At 42.1% G+C, this 18883-nt stretch overlaps 1 protein-coding gene across 1 annotated transcript in view; it reads right to left on the reverse strand.

Annotated features, from left to right (window-relative positions):
- The window catches only part of LOC140428096 (histone-binding protein RBBP7), a 62110-nt gene that overhangs the window by 10574 nt on the left and 32653 nt on the right, over positions 1–18883 (reverse strand). Inside the window, exons 7-10 of the mRNA XM_072514141.1 lie at positions 17832–17958; positions 17557–17634; positions 7722–7798; positions 1062–1119 (exon numbers count right to left, since the gene is read on the reverse strand). Of these exons, the coding sequence (XP_072370242.1) occupies positions 1062–1119; positions 7722–7798; positions 17557–17634; positions 17832–17958 (340 nt within the window). The remainder of the gene's footprint in view (positions 1–1061; positions 1120–7721; positions 7799–17556; positions 17635–17831; positions 17959–18883) is intronic.

Genomic DNA, 18883 nt, shown 5'->3' on the forward strand with positions numbered 1-18883 from the left:
CTTGGGGTCAACGTACACTGATCCCTCAAAGTTGCCACCCAGGTTGATAGGGTTTTTAAGAAGGCGTATGGTGTGTTGGCTTTAACAGGGGGAGCCGCAAGGTTTTGCTGCAGCTTTATAAAACCCTGGTTAGACTACACTTGGAATATTGTGTCCAGTTCTGGTCGCCTCATTATAGGAACGATGTGGATGCTTTGTAGAGGGTACAGAGGAGATTTACCAGGATGCTGCCTGGACTGGAGGACATGTCTTATGAAGAAAGGTTGAGGGAGCTTTTCTCACTGGAGCGAAGAAGGAAGAGAGGTGACTTGATAGAGGTGTCTAAGGTGATGAGAGGCATGGATAGAGTGGATAGCCAGAGACATTTCCCCAGGGCGGAAATGGCTGTCACGAGGGGACAAAATTTTAAGGTGATTGGAGGAAGGTATAGGGGAGATGTCAGAGGTAGGTACTTTACACAGAGAGTGGTGGGTGCGTGGAATGCACTGCCAGCAGAGGTGGTGGAGTCAGAGTCAAAAGGGACATTTTAGCGACTCTTGGACCAGCACATGGACAGCAGTAAATTGAAGGGTGTAGGTCAGGTTGATCTTAGATTAGGATAAATGGTCGGCACAACATCATGGGTCAAAGGGCCTGGACTGTGCTGTACTGTTCTGTGTTCTATCTCACAAATGCACATTTAAACTTGCTTAAAAATTCAAGATTACAGTCTGTATTAAAAGGAATCAGATTGCTTTATGAAATCACTTCTGTCACAATTAAGATTAGTTAAGAACAAAGGTACATGATCTTGAAATTAGAGCTGGCCATCCACTGGCAAAGTCAATCAGCATTTTTTCACACAAAGGGTAGTACAGTAGAAATTTGGAATCATCTCCCTCAAAAGACTGGGTTCAAGGTCAATTGCAGCTTTCAACAAAGATTGATAAGGATATCAGGGGTGTGAAGCAAAAATAAGGAAATGGAGTTGACATGAAGTTCCAAATTTATGTTGGAACTGGCCCACGGAACTGAATAACCTACTTCTGATGCTAGTTGCTATAACTTGTTCAGAAACCTACCAGTAGTTCTGGAGGTCCATCCTCTGCATCTTCGGCTGATTGTTCCTCGCCAATTTTACTGCAAAAACAAACAGGTAAAACAATTTATAAATTTAAATACTCCTGAAACTTCTCTTGCACCTTAGCTGCATTAATCTGCCTTATTGAACAAGTCCAAGAACAAGGTTATCAAAATGATATAGCTGGAGAAAGTGCAAAAAATATTCACAAAGATGACAGCAGAACAGAGAGGGTATAATTTTCAGAAAATAATGAACAGGCTGTGGCTCTTAAGCAAAGAGGTGATCTGACAGCTCTTTAAAATTATGAAGGGGATTGACAAGGAGGACGTGGAGTAGATGTTTTCCACCTATGGGGAGTTCAAAATTAAGGCTCATAATTGTAGTCATTAGTGAATTCAATAACATTTTTAGGAAACATCTGGAACTCACTGACAAGTAATAATAAGAATCTTTATTACTGTAAAAAGTAGGCTTACATTAGCATTGCAATGAAGTTACTGTGAAAATCTTAGTCACTACACTCCGGCACCTGTTCGGGAACACGGAGGGAGAATTCAGAATGTCCAAGTCACCTAACAAGCACATCTTTTGGGACTTGTGGGAGGAAACCGGAGCTGGCAGAGGAAACCCACGCAGACACGGGGAGAACGTGCAGACTCCGCACAGACAGTGACCCAAGCCGGGAATTGAACCTGGGACCCTGATGTTGTGAAGCAACAGTGTTAACCACTGTGCTACCGTGCCACCCTAGTAGAGTGACTGAGGTGAATAGCACTGATGCATTTAAGGGAAAACTAAATAAACACATGCAGGGAAAGGGAAAGACGGATATGATGATTGGTTGAGTTGGGAGGAGCATTAACTCCGGCATAGGTTAGTTTGGCCAAATAGCTTGTTTCTGTACTATAAATTCTAATTTTAGATTTGAGAATATCAGACAGCACAGATAAACCACTTTCCATTGTGCAGTAATTGAATGTCAAATAGAACCTATGAAAGGAATTGGTCATGAAACTAGCTCTCTAATATCAAATTATATTAATCCATATGATATATAATCAATCCATATCAACATTAACATACTTCAAGTACTTCTGATGGACAAAGTAGTTATGTTTGAATCCTGAGCCAAAATAAACCAATAATTTAATTACTTTGTAATCTCTGATCAATCTCTACTACACCATTTGACTCTTGAGAAACACCACAGAAAATGCCCTAGTTTTGGAACTATTAATGCAATTTGTCCCAAAGTCAGCAATTTCAATCTGCACTAAAATGGTGGTTAATAGGTCATCATCGCTTATTTCGAAATGAAAGGTTAAACATATGTTTAACAGATTATCCAAGAAAATGCACAAGTGAAATTTGCAAAAACAAACCTCATCTTTTCACAAAAGTTAGTTTGTCAGCATTTGGACACATACAAACTGGAAAACCAATTCAGCCCTTCCAGCTTGTTCCCCCATTCAATCAAATCATTGATAATCTGCATCTTAGCTTCACTTACCCATCCAAGATCCATAACCCTTTCCTAACAAAAATCTATCAATGTCAAGTTATTAAATTTTCAACTGACCGAGACAGGTTTATTTTTTTTTGGGGGGCGGGGGGCAACACCTGCGTTATATGACCTCTTAATCTTCTACATCCAAGGGAATACCAAATTAGATTAATCCAACCGTTCTCACTTTCACCCTCAAAGCCCCAGCAACATTCTGGCGAATTATCACTGCATCTCTTTTTAAGGCAAATATGCTTTGAGATATGGATCTGTACAGCTGGAACTTAACTTCTTTGGTTGACATTACACAGTTGTTGAGTTGATGAGGGGATTGGGTAGAGTCTGAGTCGCTGGAGAGGAAGATGAAGGAGAAGTAGTGCAGATGAGGGCAGTTTGGGTGAGACCCTTTGTACTGATCTCCAGGAGGGAGCCACCATGCTAGCAGGGAATGTTGGTAAACATAAGCAGTGTGGGGGGGTTTGGCGGGAGGACCTGGGGCATGAATGGAGGGGGTGGGGAATGATTGATAATGGGAGTGTTTTTCTGGAAAGAAATAGGAGGGATGGTAGTGCGGTCATCTTGTGTGGGCCTGAACGAGGGAGAGAAACATACTAGAAAGTATTGGCAGTCTCTAGGGGAAGGGGAGGACCAACTCCCCCATGAAGAATAGCAATGTGGAATGTGCATGGACTGAATGGTCCGCTTAAAAGATCACGGATGTCCGCTCATCTAAGAAGTTTGAGGGCAGACGTGGTCTTCCTACATGAAATACATATGTGAGTAAAAGATCAGGCATGATTGAGTAAAGGATGGATGGGACTATCGCTCCACTCAAGCTTTGATTCTAAGAAAAGGGGAGCAGCGATCCTACTTAGTAAAACAATTACATTTGCGGTGGTCAGGGAGGTACGAGACCCAGGCAGAAGATTTGTGATGGTGAGCGGAGTATTGGCGGGAATGCATAGTTAACGCGTTTTAGTTAATGCATCGGCGGGACAATGCAGACTTCATGAAGAAGATGTTGGCGTTCATCCTGGATTTACACTCTCAGCAATTAATAATGGGAGGAGATTTTAGCTTTGCGTTAGACCAAAGGGTGGAGAAGTCAAACCCAAAATCAATGCTAAATCGGGGATGGCAAGAGAGTTAGGGGTATTTATTGAGAAAATGGGGGGGGGGGGGGTATTTATGGAGCAGATGGGGGGGGGCATTTATGGAGCAGATGGGGGGGTGCATTTATGGAGCAGGTGGGGGGGTGCATTTATCGAGCAGATGGGGGGTGTATTTATCGAGCAGATGGGGGGTGTATTTATCGAGCAGATGGGGGGTGTATTTATCGAGCAGATGGGGGATGTATTGATCGAGCAGATGGGGGGTGCATTTATCGAGCAGATGGGGGGTGTATTTATCGAGCAGATGGGGGGTGTATTTATCGAGCAGATGGGGGGTGTATTTATCGAGCAGATGGGGGGTGTATTTATCGAGCAGATGGGGGGTGTATTGATGGAGCAGATGGGGGGTGCATTTATCGAGCAGATGGGGGGGTGCATTTATCGAGCAGATGTGGGGCGCATTTATCGAGCAGATGTGGGGCGCATTTATCGAGCAGATGGGGGGTGTATTTATCGAGCAGATGGGGGGTGTATTTATCGAGCAGATGGGCGGTGTATTTATCGAGCAGATGGGGGGGTGCATTTATCGAGCAGATGGGGAGTGCATTTATCGAGCAGATGGAGGGGGGGGGGGGGGGAATTCATGGAGGTTGAGGCACCCAGGAATGAGGGAGTTTTCCTTCTTCTTCCATGTATACAAGGTATACTCCCGCATTGATCTTTTTGCAATGGGGTAGTCCGTGATGTCGAGATTAGTGGGGGCAGAGTCTGCAAGGATTGTAATCTCAGACCACGCACCGTACTATGTAGATATAAGGTTTGACTCAGGTCGGGCACAAAAGCTAGAATGGAGTTTGGACTTGGGGCTCCTGGTAGAGAAGGAGTTCTGTACGAAAATGACCCAGGTGATTAAGGACAATGTGGACTGTAACCAAAATGGGGCGGTTTCTGTCTCGACTTTTTGGGAGGCTATAAAAGACAGTGGCTTGGTGGAAGATTATCTCCTATAAGGCCCGTAGGAATAAATTGGAGTAGAAAGTTAAAAGTTGTTGGGTGCAAGTAGATCGACGATATGCGACGACCCCAACTAAGGAATTAATGGTGGAGCAGAAGGAGCTTCAAAGGGGTTTTAGAATATCGCTCCATGCCAACGACCTACTGTTATACATATCAAACCCGCTGGAATCTATGCACAAAATAATGGATGTCAGGGAAATTTGGGAAATTCTCGGATATAAGCTAGATTTGTCGAAGAGTGAAGTATTTCCTTTTAATGCCCAGGGGAGAAGTCCAAATCTGGGAGTTTTACCGTTAGAACTAGCCAAGACGAGATTTAGATACTTGGGTATACAAATAACACGTGACTGCGACACACTGCACAAATAGAACTAGTCACGTTTGATTGAGGTAATGAAGAGGGATATGAAGAGGTCAGGTGGAATTCCCTGCCATTGTCCCTAGCAGGAAGGATACAGAGTTAAGATGAACGTACTACTGTGACTCTTATTCATCTGCCAAACCCTTCCAATATTCCTCCCAATAGGCAGCATGGTGGCACAATGGTTAGCACTGCTGTCTCACAGAACTAGGGACCAGGGTTAAATTACGGCCTTGGGTCACTGACTGTGTGGAGTTTGCACATTCTCCCAGTGTCTGCATGGGTTTCCTCCGGTGCTCCGGTTTCCTCCCACAGTCCAAAGGTTTGCAGATTAGGTGGAATGGCTATGTTAAATTGCCCCTTAATGCCCCAAAAGATGTGTAGATTAGAGTAAGGGGCTAATGGGATAGGGCAACGGAGTGAGCTTGGATGAAGTACTCTTTCAGAGGGTCGGTGCAGACTTGATGGGCCAAATGGCCCCCTTCTGCACTGTAGAGATTCCTCGATAGCGTTCTTTCGTAGGATGGACAGATGAATTTTGGAATTTGTGTGGGCATATAAAACTCCCAGGGTTCGGAAGATCTTTTTGCAAAGAGGGCGGAAGGTTTGGGGGGAGGGAGTGTTGGCACCCCCAAACATATTATACTACTACTGGGCAGCAAACATAGAGGTGGCAAGGTGTTGGTGAGAATGGGTTCGGGTAGAGGAGGCCTCCTGTGTAAGGTCAAGTTTGAGAGCCTTGGAGACTCCCTTTCTCTCCGGGCAGGTGTACTAGGAATCCCGTGGTTGCATCCTCGCTCAGAATATGGAGCCAATTAAGGCGGCACTTTGTGCTAAGAGGCATGTCGACACTTGCCCCATTATGTAGGAATCATCAGTTTATGCTGGGAAAGATGTTTGCAATGTATGGTAGGTGGGTACAGGGAAGGAGTAGAACAGTTGAGAGACCTATTTATTGAAGGTTGGCAAAACTGGAGGAATTACATGGGAAATTGAGTTGCCTAGGGGAAGCGATTTAGATACATTCAGGTCCAAAGCTTTGCACGCAAAGAACCACCCTCATTTCCTCATCTGCCGGAATGGATGCTTCTGTAAAAGTTGTTAACCCGGGACAACCCAAGGGAGGGGAAGATTGGAGACATTTATGGGTGGCTACTGGAAACTGATAAGATGCCAATGGAAGAAATCAGGAAGAACTAGCAGGAGGAGTTGGGAATCAAGCTTGGAGGGGGGATCTGGAGTGAGATCATGCACCGAATTAACTCACCTTCATCCAATTCGAGGATGAGTCTCATCCAATTCAAGGTAGTACACAGGTCTCACATGACGAGGGCCCACATGAGCAGATTTTCCCCAAAGTGGAAGATGAATGTGAAAAGTGCGGGAGGGGATCATCAAACCATTCACATATATTCTGGGAGTGCTCAAAGCTAAGGGGTTCTGGGATAGAATGTTTGACACAATATTGGAGATAGCGGGGGTCAAGCTAGCACCATGCAATCTTTGGGGTTTCATAATTGCCGGCGCTGTTGGAGGGGAGGGGCGCTGACGTGGTAGCCTTCGCCTCACTGATTGCACAATGACGATTCCTATGGGGTTGGAGGTCAGTGATGCCACTGGGGGTTTTGACATAGCTGGGAGATCTGGTCGAATTCTTGAAGTTAGAGAAAATTAAATATACACCCAGGGGGTCGGAAGAAGGGTTCTTCATGAGATGGAAGCTCTTTCTATCCTTGTTTAAAGACATTTTTGTCACCAAAGGGTAAAGGGGGGGGGGGGGGGGGGGGGGGGGAGAAAGAGGAGAGTTTAAAGGTAGGAGAGGAAAATACAGGGTTATTTTGAGGAGTGGATAAAAGGGGGGCTTTTTTTTCAAACTGTTTGTAACCTGTTGCAAGTTGATTAATGTTTATGAATGGAACGGTGTGTTTAAAATGAAATTGAAATGAAATGAGAATGATCCAAGATGGTGCCGGAGGATGGCGACTCCCTGCAAGCTCTCTCTCCCAGACCCTTTTCATTTATCTCCTATCACCTTCTGACCTACTAAAACTATTTTCCACTTCTTATATAATTACTTCACGACGCCCTATGCTGCTCTTCGCTTTGTTTGGCCCCTTTTTCCGCACTGTAACCAATCACAGTTTGTCGATGTACCATTTGTCAATGTACTCTGTTGATTATTCTTTTTGTCTATGATGTGCATACTGTGTACGTTCCCTCGGCCGCAGGAAAATACTTTTCACCGTACTTCGGTACATGTGACAATAAATCAAATCAAATCAAATAAAAAAACCTTCACCCCTTTGTATCCAAGCCTCAAGATAAAGGAAATATTCCATTAGCCTTGTTAATTATTTTTTGTTCTTGTCCATTAGCTTTCTGGACTCGGGAGTACTAAAATCTCTGAGCTCCTCCACACTTGCTAGCTTTTCACCAAATAATTTGCTGCTTTAGGGTTGAGCTGTTCTGCACCCTCCAGTCCAGTGCAAATTTAGTCTCCCACTGTAACTACAGGGTAGTATGTTTTTGCATTGGAGTTTTGCGATCTTGGTGTTTGTGTTTCTTACTCCTTGTTCACTGGTATCTGGATGTCTGGGTGAGCTCACTGCCTTTAGAAAAAGAAAACCCCCAACTGGAAAAGAAATACAAATAATTTCTCCCCACCTCAAATCCCAAACATTGAGGCGACGATCTGTACCACTGGAGGCAAGGATAGTTTCATTGTGTGGAGACCATTGCACCTACAAAAATAAATCAAATGTTTCAGCACCACATTTTTGGCAGGGTTGGGAAGGAGGTTCTGGGAAGACAGAATCGCAAAGAAAAATTAGCTATTTTACATACAGCATCAACATGCAATTTGAAACGTTTATTATGCACAGAAACTGTAGCAAGAAAATAGTCTCATTTGATGAGATTACATTTGTTAGTGATCATCCCTAGATAAGAGAAAACCAAGTAGCAAAACATTTTAGTGGGTCCTTTTTAGGTTACAAATAGTTTATGGGCTCAGCTAGCAATTATATAAATGAAAACGGACAAAACTAGACTAATGATAAATTAGAGATACAGTGGAGCCTCCATAATCTGCAATAATCCCACAGATGGATGATGGGAATTGGTAGATAAAAGACTTCCCAAAATTTTGCTTTACATACGTGACACAGCAATTCCCCAGTTATGGGAATTGATCAAATTATAATAATTTATGTTACTTGGTTTGATTGCTGTCAGAAAGAAAGAGTCTAGCCAACAAAAGGAAAATTTCATACTCATTTTAGTAAAGCCGACTGCAGAATCTATATACAGGCACGTCAATATTAATTTCATGTAACCCATCATATCTCTATTGCAATGTGATTGGATGAGTTTTCACCCATTTTTGTTGCATATATATTGATACAATATGTTCAAAGAATCCACTCAAATAATTTTGGAGTGGTTGGGGAGGAGTAAAATGCACCACTGCATTTTCCCTCTTGACTCAAAGGATTGCTCCCAGTCACATTTAATAGGATTATGCAGAGGGGAGAGCATTGGAGCCAGACAGATTATTTTTTCCATTAGTTCCTCACATCATCAGATCTTCACCATCTACTCTAACCAGTGGATTTACAAATTTACTACACAAGGACCAAGTAGAAACTGAAGTTGCCCTTGTTGATAGGATGCACACTATAATGATGCTACAATCTGGTGCATTATGATAGTTTGAGAGTTTGCAAAGAGTATCCCCGTGCTGGACTTGACATTTTGACGTTGAAGATACCTAATCTAAATTTTGTAACAAAACTGCATTTTGTTATAAAGATTCCAGCTAAAGGAGGGAATTATTTAAAAGCTTGGGATGGGGGGGGGGGGGGGGGAGAGAGAGAGAGAGAGAGAGAGAGAGAGAGAGAGAGAGAGAGAGAGAGTTAATTTCCTTGTTACTCTTGTTATGTTTGCAGAACTGCTTCACAATGTGATTGGAAGAGGTTTACATACCAGGATTTTATGCATATAAATATTGGCACCTTATGTTTACAATCCTCACATCACTGATTGCACTTTAAATTGTTTATTTCTTGATTAAGAACACAGGCGCTATTATTCTATCATAAAATGCACCAACCTACAAACTGCCAACAGCGTAAAGATTTGCGACCAGCTGCAATTTGGGACACAAACATTTGGAATGGGATTGCAATTGCATTTCCAATTTTAATGCACAATGTAGCATATTATGCAAGCATTAGCACAATTAAGAATACTAATGTCAGCATAATTGGACAGCCTGGGTGCTGGGTATTCACACACAATACATTCAATTTATGCATAAAATCTAGGCATTGCACTTGGCCGAGCACCTCAAAAATATTAAATGCTGAAATACTCAGCAACTCAGGCAGCATGTGTGGGGGGAGAGAGAGAGAGAGAGAGTTATGTTTCAGATCAGTGAAAAACCATCTAGGTTTATGGAACTTCAGGGATTATTAGAGTATTCTGTATACAGACCACCAAACTGCAGTGGTAATGACAGGAAATCAGAGATGCATGTGTAAGGAACATCTGTGATTATGGGTGACTTTAATCTGCACATAGATTGGGTGTGTCAAATTAGTCATAGTACAATAGAGGAAGAATTCCTGAAGTGTATATATGATAGTGTTCTGGGCCAATACATTGAGGGACGAACAAGGGAACAGGCCATCTTGGACTGGGTGTTCTGTAATGAAAAAGGATTAGTTTGCAACCTTGCTGTGAGAGAACCCTTGGGGATGGGTGACCATAATATGATAGAATTCTTTATCATGGAGGATAATGAGGTAGTTGATTCACACTAGGGTCCTGAATCTCAGTAAAGCTAACTATGATGGTATGAGGCATGAGTTGGCTATGATGGATTGGGAAACATTACTAATAGGACAGTGGACAGGCAATGGCAGGAATTCAAGGAACAAATGGGTTGGAGAAATTTGGTTTGTTCTCACTGGAACGACGGAGGTTGAGGGGCAACCTGATAGCAGTCTACAAGATTATGAGGAGCATGGACAGAATGGATATTCAGAAACTTATCCCCCAGGGTGGAAGAGTCAATTACTAGGGGGCAGAGGTTTAAGGTACGAGGGCAAGGTTTAAAGGAGATGTACGAGGCAAGTATTTCCCCCCACAGAGGGTGGTGGGAGCCTGGAACTCGCTGCCGGGAGAGGTAGTGGAAGCAGATACGATAGTGACTTTTAAGGGGCGTCTTGACAAAACATGAATAGGATGGGAATAGAGGGATATGGTCCCCGGAAGGGTAGGGGTTTTTAATTCACACGGACAGCATGGTCGGTGCAGGCTTGGAGGGTCGAAGGGCCTGCTATTGTGCTGTAATTTTCTTTGTTCTAACTCCAAAAGTTGTTTACTCCTATTTGGCGCAAGAGTAGAAAGGGAACCGTGGCCAAACCATGGCTTACAATGGAAATTAGAGATGGTATTCGATTCAAAGAGGCATACAAGTTAGCAAGAAAAAGCAATAGACCAGAGGTTTGGGAACAGTTTAAAATTCAGCAAAGGTAGACCAAGGGACTAACTAAGAAGGGGAAAATACAAAATGAAGGTAAGCTAGCAGCAAACATAAAAACTGACTAAAAGTTTCTATAGGTATATAAAGAGAAGATTGACAAAAAACAAATGTAGGCCCTTAACAGTCAGAAACAAGGGAATTCATGTCAGGGAACAAAGAAATAGCTGAAGAACTAAATTTGTACTTTGCTTATCTTCACAAAGGAAGATATGAATCTTGTACCAAGTTCTGAGAAACACCCCATGTTTTACTGAGGAGCTGAAGGAAATTAGCATTAGCAGAGAAGCAACAACCACATCTCAAGAATGAATTAAAATTGATATTGAAGTATACATTGATTTCATGAAAACAACCTCCTGTGTGTAATTAGAATTAGATATAGCTCTTGGGGCTAAAGGTATCAAGGGATAAGTGGGGACGGCGGATTCGGGTATGAAACTTGATGATCAGCCATGATCATAATAAATTACGGAGCACAGGCTCGAAGAGCCGAATGGCATCCTCTTGCTTCTATCTTCTATGTTTCTATTAAATGGTTTTAGGGAAAGTAATGGGGTTGAAGGTGGATAAATCTCCAGGACCGGATAATCTTCATCCCAGAGTACTTAAGGAAGTAGCCCTAGAAATAGTAGATCCATTGGTAGTCATTTTTCAAAATTCTTTGGACTCTGGAATGGTTCCTACAGATTGGTAGCTAATATAACCCCGCTATTCAAAAAGGAAGGTAGAGAAAAACCAGGGAACTATAGACCAGTGAGCCAAACTTCGGTAGTAGGGAAGTTGCTAGAGTCCATTATCCAGGGTTTCATAGCACAGCATTTGGAAAGCAGTGACAAAATCAGCATGGATTTATGAAAGGGAAATCATGCTGGACAAATCTACTCAAATTCTTTGAAGATGCAACTAGTAGAGTTGACTAGGACCCCGCCTGTTCACATTATATATTAGTGATTTGGACGGGGGAAACTAAATGTAGTACTTCAAAATTTGCAGATAATACAAAGTTGAGTGGGAGGGTGAACTGTGAGGAGGATGCAGAGATGCTTCAGCAGGACATAGACAGGCTAAGTGGGCATATGCATGGCAGATGCAAATAAAGTGGATAAATATGAGGATATCCACTTTGGTAGCAAAAATAGGAAGGCAGATTATTATTTGAATGGGTGCAAACTGAGAGAGGTGGATACTCAGCGAGACCTTGGTGTCCTCGTGCATCAATCACTGAAAATAAGAGTGCAGGTACAGCAGGCAGTAAAGAAGGAAAAATGGTATGTTGGCCTTCACAGCAAGAAGATTTGAGTATTGGAATAGGGGTGTTTCACTGGCCACACCTGGAGTTTTGGTGTTTTTGCTATGGAGAGAGTGCACCGAACATTACCAGGTTAATTCCTGGGATGGCGGGACCAAAATATGAAAGACTAAATTGGTTGGGATTATAGATTAGGAGTTTACAAGAGTGAGGGGGGTTCTCATAGAAACTTATAAATTCTAACAGGTTTAGACAGAAAGATTCAGAAAGAATGTCCCCAATGGTGAGGAGTTCAGAGCAAGGAGTCATAGTTTGAGGATAAGGGGTAAACCTTTTAGGACTGAGATGAGGAATTTCTTCACCCAGAGTGGTGAATTGGTGGAATTCACGACCACAATAAACTGGTTGAGGCGAAAAAGTTGTGTAATTTCAAGAAGAAATTAAATATAGCTCTTGGGGCTAAAGGGATCAAGGGATATGGGGGAGGGGAGAAATGGGATCAGGGTATTGAATTTGATAATAATGAATGGCAGAGCAGACTCAGAGGGCCTCCTCCTGCTTCTATTTTCTATGTATGTTTCATTTGGCACTTTGAGAACAAAGGTCGCAATGCTGTAGAGTAGCTCGTGGAGTCTGTAACTTTGCTTTGCAAAAGGGTCTAATAATGGAGGAAAAGCAGAGTCCAGAAGATGTATCATAGGAGACAGCCAATAGAAATGAAATAATAATTTAGTGCAGACTGGAATACCAATGCAAAAAGGCACTAATATAAGATGCATTTAACAAAGCGCCAGAGCTGACCTCTCAGTTAACTCTTTAATTACATTACCAAACTGGCGTAAAACACTCACAGCAACATTTCCAGGATCACAAAAAAAACTGTTAAGGATCATTAAAAAAAACTGGAAAGAGCAAGGGGTGGAATAATTGACGACTCTTTCAAAAAGCTGGCCAAGACATGATGAATCGACTGGCCTTCTTTCTGATTCTATTCTCAATGTTCATCCATGATGGTACATTATGCTGAACATTCATAAAGACACTTCAGGAAAATGTATAAATACAATGAATATATTTAAGAGTTTTACCTTTGTTACAGTTGTATACAATGTCAAATGTCTAACTTACTATCTCCAAGTGATATTTAGTGGATGAGGTACATACGTATGCTGGTTGCCTGGCTGCAGGATTTCACAACAGCCTGTGAGCACAAAGAGGCTTTCGGCTAGCAGAATCCTAAGTATTATGTGGACACTGCACGAGAGTCTGGAATTGCGATGTCTGCTTTCTACACCACATACCATGTTTTGTACACCAGGAGATTCTTTGGAGGGCAATTGTGTGCCTCTTCAAACCTCGGGAATTCTCCAGCAACCATTCACTTAACAACATCCAAATTCCCTCTTGCTCTGCAAAGCTCTTTTCTTGAATAATTATGCGCTGATCAAAGATGACAATAATAATAATCATCTTTTAATAACAATCTTTATTAGTGTCACAAGTAGGCTTATATTAACACTGCAATTAGGCTTATATTAGCACTGCAATGAAGTTACTGTGAAAATCCCCCAGTCGCCAGACTATAATGCCTGTTCGGGTACACTGAGGGAGAAATCAGCATGTCCAATTCACCTAATAAGCACGTGATTTGGGACTCGTGGGAGGAAACTGGAGCACCCAGAAGAAACCCACGCAGACACGGGGAGAATGTGCAGACTATACACAGACAATCACCCAAGCCGGGAATCGAACCCGGGTCCCTGGCACTATGAAGCAATAGTACTAACCACTGTGCTATCCCAACCTGACCCCAGACATTACAGACTTACTGGAGTTTTGGGGCACCGATGGTTCTTCTTCCTCCAGGGAGAGACTCCTGCAATACTGGCAGTAGCCACTGATGCAGGCATGGTGCACCGCCATTGGCCTACAAATGGTCAACAGTTCCTGGAAACAAATGTCCCATCTTACAATAATTAAAGGGTCATTGCCCAAAAAAGTAAAGCAGAATGAGCTGGCCATGCGTTCGCCCGACATTTCCACTGGGGTACGGGAAGTCCACCCTCAATGTATAATTCAGTCCCATCTGTGTTTGCTGTCCATGTGATTATGTTGAATTGCAGGACAGGTTAGAGAGGAACAGATCGGTTTATTTCTCACTGGCTAACCTGCCAGACGAGAGATTTATCCTCATATTATAGTCCGCAGAAAGAAAACAGCAAAATGGCGCACAAAGTAACAGGTTTTTCTATTGTCAAAGAAACCCATTGCACAGCACACCAATAATTACTATTCTGACAACTATTAGGATCCCAGCTGGTGGTACCACTGGACAAGTCAGATCCTAGGGTGGAACTAGGCCGGACAGATCCTCACATTTATTTTTGTTTAGAAGCTTGGAAAGCAGCTACTGAACAGAGTCTGCTAATGAACTTTTAACAAAAAAAGAAAACATTATATATGGACTATATAACATTACTCCTTCACCCACAACTATACTTTTACACATATATAAGTATTTGTACGAATAATACAAGTTACAAAATCTACCCTATACTCTTATGTTCACAGTAAGTACAGTCCAGTAAACCAATAGATAACCTTGGTCAGACTCCTCACGCTCTGAAACCAAGTGACAGATGCCACCCAAAACAACTTCCATGGATCTCTCATCGACTCCCTACTGCTCGTCATAATGTGAACCAAGTGATCTTACTGGAACTTTGTCTTTCATACTTTCCAATCTCATTGCTCAAAGTACTTACTTTGGAATCTTCTCCCAAACAACGGTTTCTCTTACATAATTTCCACAAGAGTCCACCTGCAGGAAAATGAGCGCTCGTTTCCATGTTCATCTCTCCTGGAACGCCACATGCATTCCAGCTTCACCTTCCACACATACTCTCAGATATTCAGCCATACCAAGAGAACACCACTGCTTCACAGGCCCATTTTGCTTCTTGCAGCTTTCTCACTTTAAACATGGGAGATTTCCTCTGCTCCTCACTCTTAACTTAATTTACCAAGACCATTACCCCATTCTTGTCCTTTTCCTTTGGCTTAACTTAAGACCTGCTCCCTGCAGTTCATTCTTCCAGTAGACTGCTGACAACTGGTAACTCCTTTGCAATCCAGAACTGATTCAACATTCACTGTTACTTTAAACTTTAGAGCAACTCATCCAAGATTCTTAGACCTAGTTTCCTCATCAATCTGCTGGCATATCCAGTTAGAGAGATTTAAACTGCTTCCTTCATTTTATATAGTCACCAACTGAACCAAAAGCTGCTGTTCTCTCTGTGGGTTCCCCTCTCTGCACCCCTGTTTCTAGGCAACAGCATAGTTTTTCTCGGTTTTGTTTTTTAGCTCCCCTGAACCAGAGTTTTTCAAACTGGGTATCGGTGGTGGGTATCGGAAGGGTCTTGAAGCGACTGATTGTGGCATTACCCATTGCAGGAAGAAGTCCCCAACGGCCGCGACCGATTGTATAGATTGCCGACTGCGGGCAGTCCCCGATTAGTTGCGCTGTTTGAGGCGATGGGGTGGCGCGAGGCTGGGCTGTATGCTGGTCACCGCGCAAGCATGGGAGAGTGGGACAATGGTGGTGGTCCCAGCTTGGAGCTCCGCTCTAGTGCTTGTCCTCTGCGCACTGCTCGGCTCCTCCCCCGCCACCAATCGTCAATATGCGACCTACGGCTCCGTGGTCAAGCTGTTCAACAGCCGGCACAATGTCCGCTTGCACTCCCATGACGTGAAGTACTGGTCGGGAAATGGTCAGTAGTCTGTGACTGGGGTGGATGCAGCTACTGGACAGTGAGGGGGAAGCCAAACTAGGTTTGTCAGCCACGAATACCGATCAAACGAGGCCAGTCAATACGGCTGACACATGTCAACACTGGAAGAAACCTACACAGTCATCACTTTGGGTCGGCACTCTCTGGAAACCAGGAAGTCAGTGGTTTTGGTGAGAATGGAGATGATGATGACTTGGATATTTGGATAGTGCAATGCAGTGGAACCAATAAATAGTGACATTGTGGGCGTTTGACAAGTTACCTCATCTCGTCTAATGTCATAGATTGTAAAGTAAAGTACTTTTTTTCTATACTTGTTTAAATTTCTAAAGAAATGAATATATATTTAAAATAAAGTTTGTGTGTTAATATAAGGATGCGCATGTTCAACTGAAATTGTTCAATTTTCAGTAGTAAAATGTCATTAAAAAATCAGGTGTTGGAAATAAAGTTTCAAAGCAAAAAAAAAAAATGACGGCTGCGACAGGCTAATAATAGGAACTGAGTATTTTTGCCAGAGACAGCGACAGAGAAAGTCACGCGCCCAGAATATACACTGATGTCAAGCATCCCTGTGCTTTGGGCGCAAAATCATGGAGGGGAAATTCCTCCATTTTGTAGCTGTTAGCAAGCAACAGGACTGTGTGAAGAACTGAAGATGGATTATTTTGTAATAAGGAAGAGGGGGCCAGAGACACAAACAGGCCAGGATCCCACAACTGAATCTGTTGAAGAGAGCTTCTCAGGAGAGTCCACGGCATGAAAAAGCAGTGCTGGTGAGAGCTGTATACAGAGTCCCAGGTGTCTGGTGAACAACCCATAAAGAAGAAACTGAAATCGGGAACAAAGCAGTATAAAGATGATTTCTTGAGATATTGCTTTATTGTGCCAATGCAAATCAGGATTCAAAACTCATGTGTATTATAAGCAGGGAAGTCCTGGCAAATGAAGGTTTAAAACATTCAAATCTTCAAAGGCATTTGAAGACTAAGCATGGCGAGTTCGAGAACAAACCACTTGCTTTTTTTCAAAGGATGCAGCGAGAAGTTAAATCGTGAGCTGAAGTCCTTAGCATAAATGTAGCATCGAATGACGAAGCAAGTGAGATCATGAGGACCAAGCAAGTGTGATTGTGAGGACCAAGCTGGCTCACCTGTCACAATTAAGGTAAGCAATAATGGTGTGTCTCGATGGTCGGCTCAGCATGGGTCATTAACGTCAGCCAGCATGGGTCATCAACGTCAGCCGGCATGGGTCGTGAACGCTGGTCAGTTGGTAAAAGTTGGTCCCGTGAAAAAATAGTTTTAAAAACACTGCCCTCAACTACTTCAGGGGTCATATAAACTCATTAAAAATTCAGCTTTACAAACAGCTCTAGACCTATCTGCACTCTAAAATGAAACTAGACCCAGACTTCATCTCTTTAATCCACAAATAAATACAAATTAAACTTAAATTCAAAGGATAAAGCTTATTCCTAATACCCACAAACACAACTTACATACCTATCTCTATTTCCTAACACACCTCTATAGACTTTATCATTTCTTATTCATTTTTGGTAAATTTCAACAAAAAGAAATTACCCGCATATTTAAGGCATCAACAAATGTAAAAGAAATGCAAGTAATTCTGTTTGGAAATGGACACAGAGGATGTTCAGGTGAAAAATGATAATTTCACCTGCGCTTTGCTGTACATAATTCTAATTCATGATCAATTTAAAAAGGTGAACACTGAACGATACCATCAATCTTTAGAAAGGAGTGGAAACTAGATCTTACTTCGTACAATTTTATGGATAGAAACGAGGAGGAAAAGATGAACTCAGCAACACAATTGAAAGGTTTAGAAGATGTTCACTGAATTAAGCAAATTCTGTCTCCAAGTAAAACCCAAGTTGCTCACCTGGAAGATCTCGTCCTTGTGTGACTCAAAGGAGTGGAGCTTTAACTTTAGATTTCGAAGGTCCCACAATGCCACTGTCTACAGATAACATAAAGGTTGCAATTGTATATCGGAAAAGTAATTGATACATGGTCACAGTACTTTTAAACACATTAAAAACAATGAACATAGAAAACATCCCATGATACAGAATTACAAGAAGGAATCTTATAGAAACATAGTACATGAACTGTAGAAATTTGATACGGTTTCTACAGAAACCAAGAGCTTTTCACCTTGTCAGCAGAGCCAGTTGCTAGGATAAATTCACTGTATGGGTTGAAGGACAGACAGTTGACTTCAGCTGTGTGTGCATCCACAGAGTGGCTAGGTTTTGAAGTGTTATTTGACCTTGTGTCCCAGCTGAAAAGAAAGATTATATAAATATAGTCAAAGCTAAAAATCTTACAGACAACATTGCTTTTTGTACTTTCCATTTTAAATAAGATAACTTATTTTAGCATTCTGAAATTTCAATATTATTATAAACAGGGCCACTTCTCACTATTTTCACAAGTTACAAACCTGTCATACTGAACAACATTTTAACTTTTGCCCAAAATGAGCAACAACTACTTTTCAACTTCATTTTCTATATAACATTCTAATTGGTAAGCAGATTAACTGCTTCACTTTATTTTTCTACGTCTTTAATAAAACCTATATAACCAGTGTTAGGTGGAAGTACTAACTGGTTAGCATCAGTCATATGTATCAGCAAGCCTCAGGTTCAATCCCGATTTGAGGAGTTAGCTGTTCTCACGTCATAAAATGCTACAAATGGTTTCTGTGACCTTGGCGAGGGAAGAAAAATAAAACACCAAGGATTCCTGTTCCTGGTGCTATCTGGTGACTAATGGTGGAAAGGATATATCCAGAGGAAGAAGCTGAACATAGATGTAATGTCTTCCTTAACAAGTCAGCTACTTACACTCACCTGCAAGACTCACACGTGACGAACATACATTTGGGTGAGGTGCCAGCATGAACCACCCCTTCAGGAAAAGGTCACAGGCAATCCAAGGGTAAAAAGAAAACAATCCCTACTTACCTGAAAATTCTAGCAAACTAACTGATGCCAACTAACTGGATGCCCAAATCATGATTTAGGTTGTAAAATTTAACCATTTAGGTTGTATGCACAATAGAATATAAAATGGTTGGGCTCTTCTTTGTGAAACATTACACATTATCGTAACAAAAACCTCAAAAAAGTTATGATAGTTAAAAAATGAACAAGAAGATTAGTTGCTGTAAGTTTTGCTCACTGCATGAGAACATGCATTAC

The sequence above is a fragment of the Scyliorhinus torazame genome, chromosome 8 (genome assembly GCF_047496885.1).
Source record: "Scyliorhinus torazame isolate Kashiwa2021f chromosome 8, sScyTor2.1, whole genome shotgun sequence".
NCBI classification, from domain to species: domain Eukaryota; kingdom Metazoa; phylum Chordata; class Chondrichthyes; order Carcharhiniformes; family Scyliorhinidae; genus Scyliorhinus; species Scyliorhinus torazame.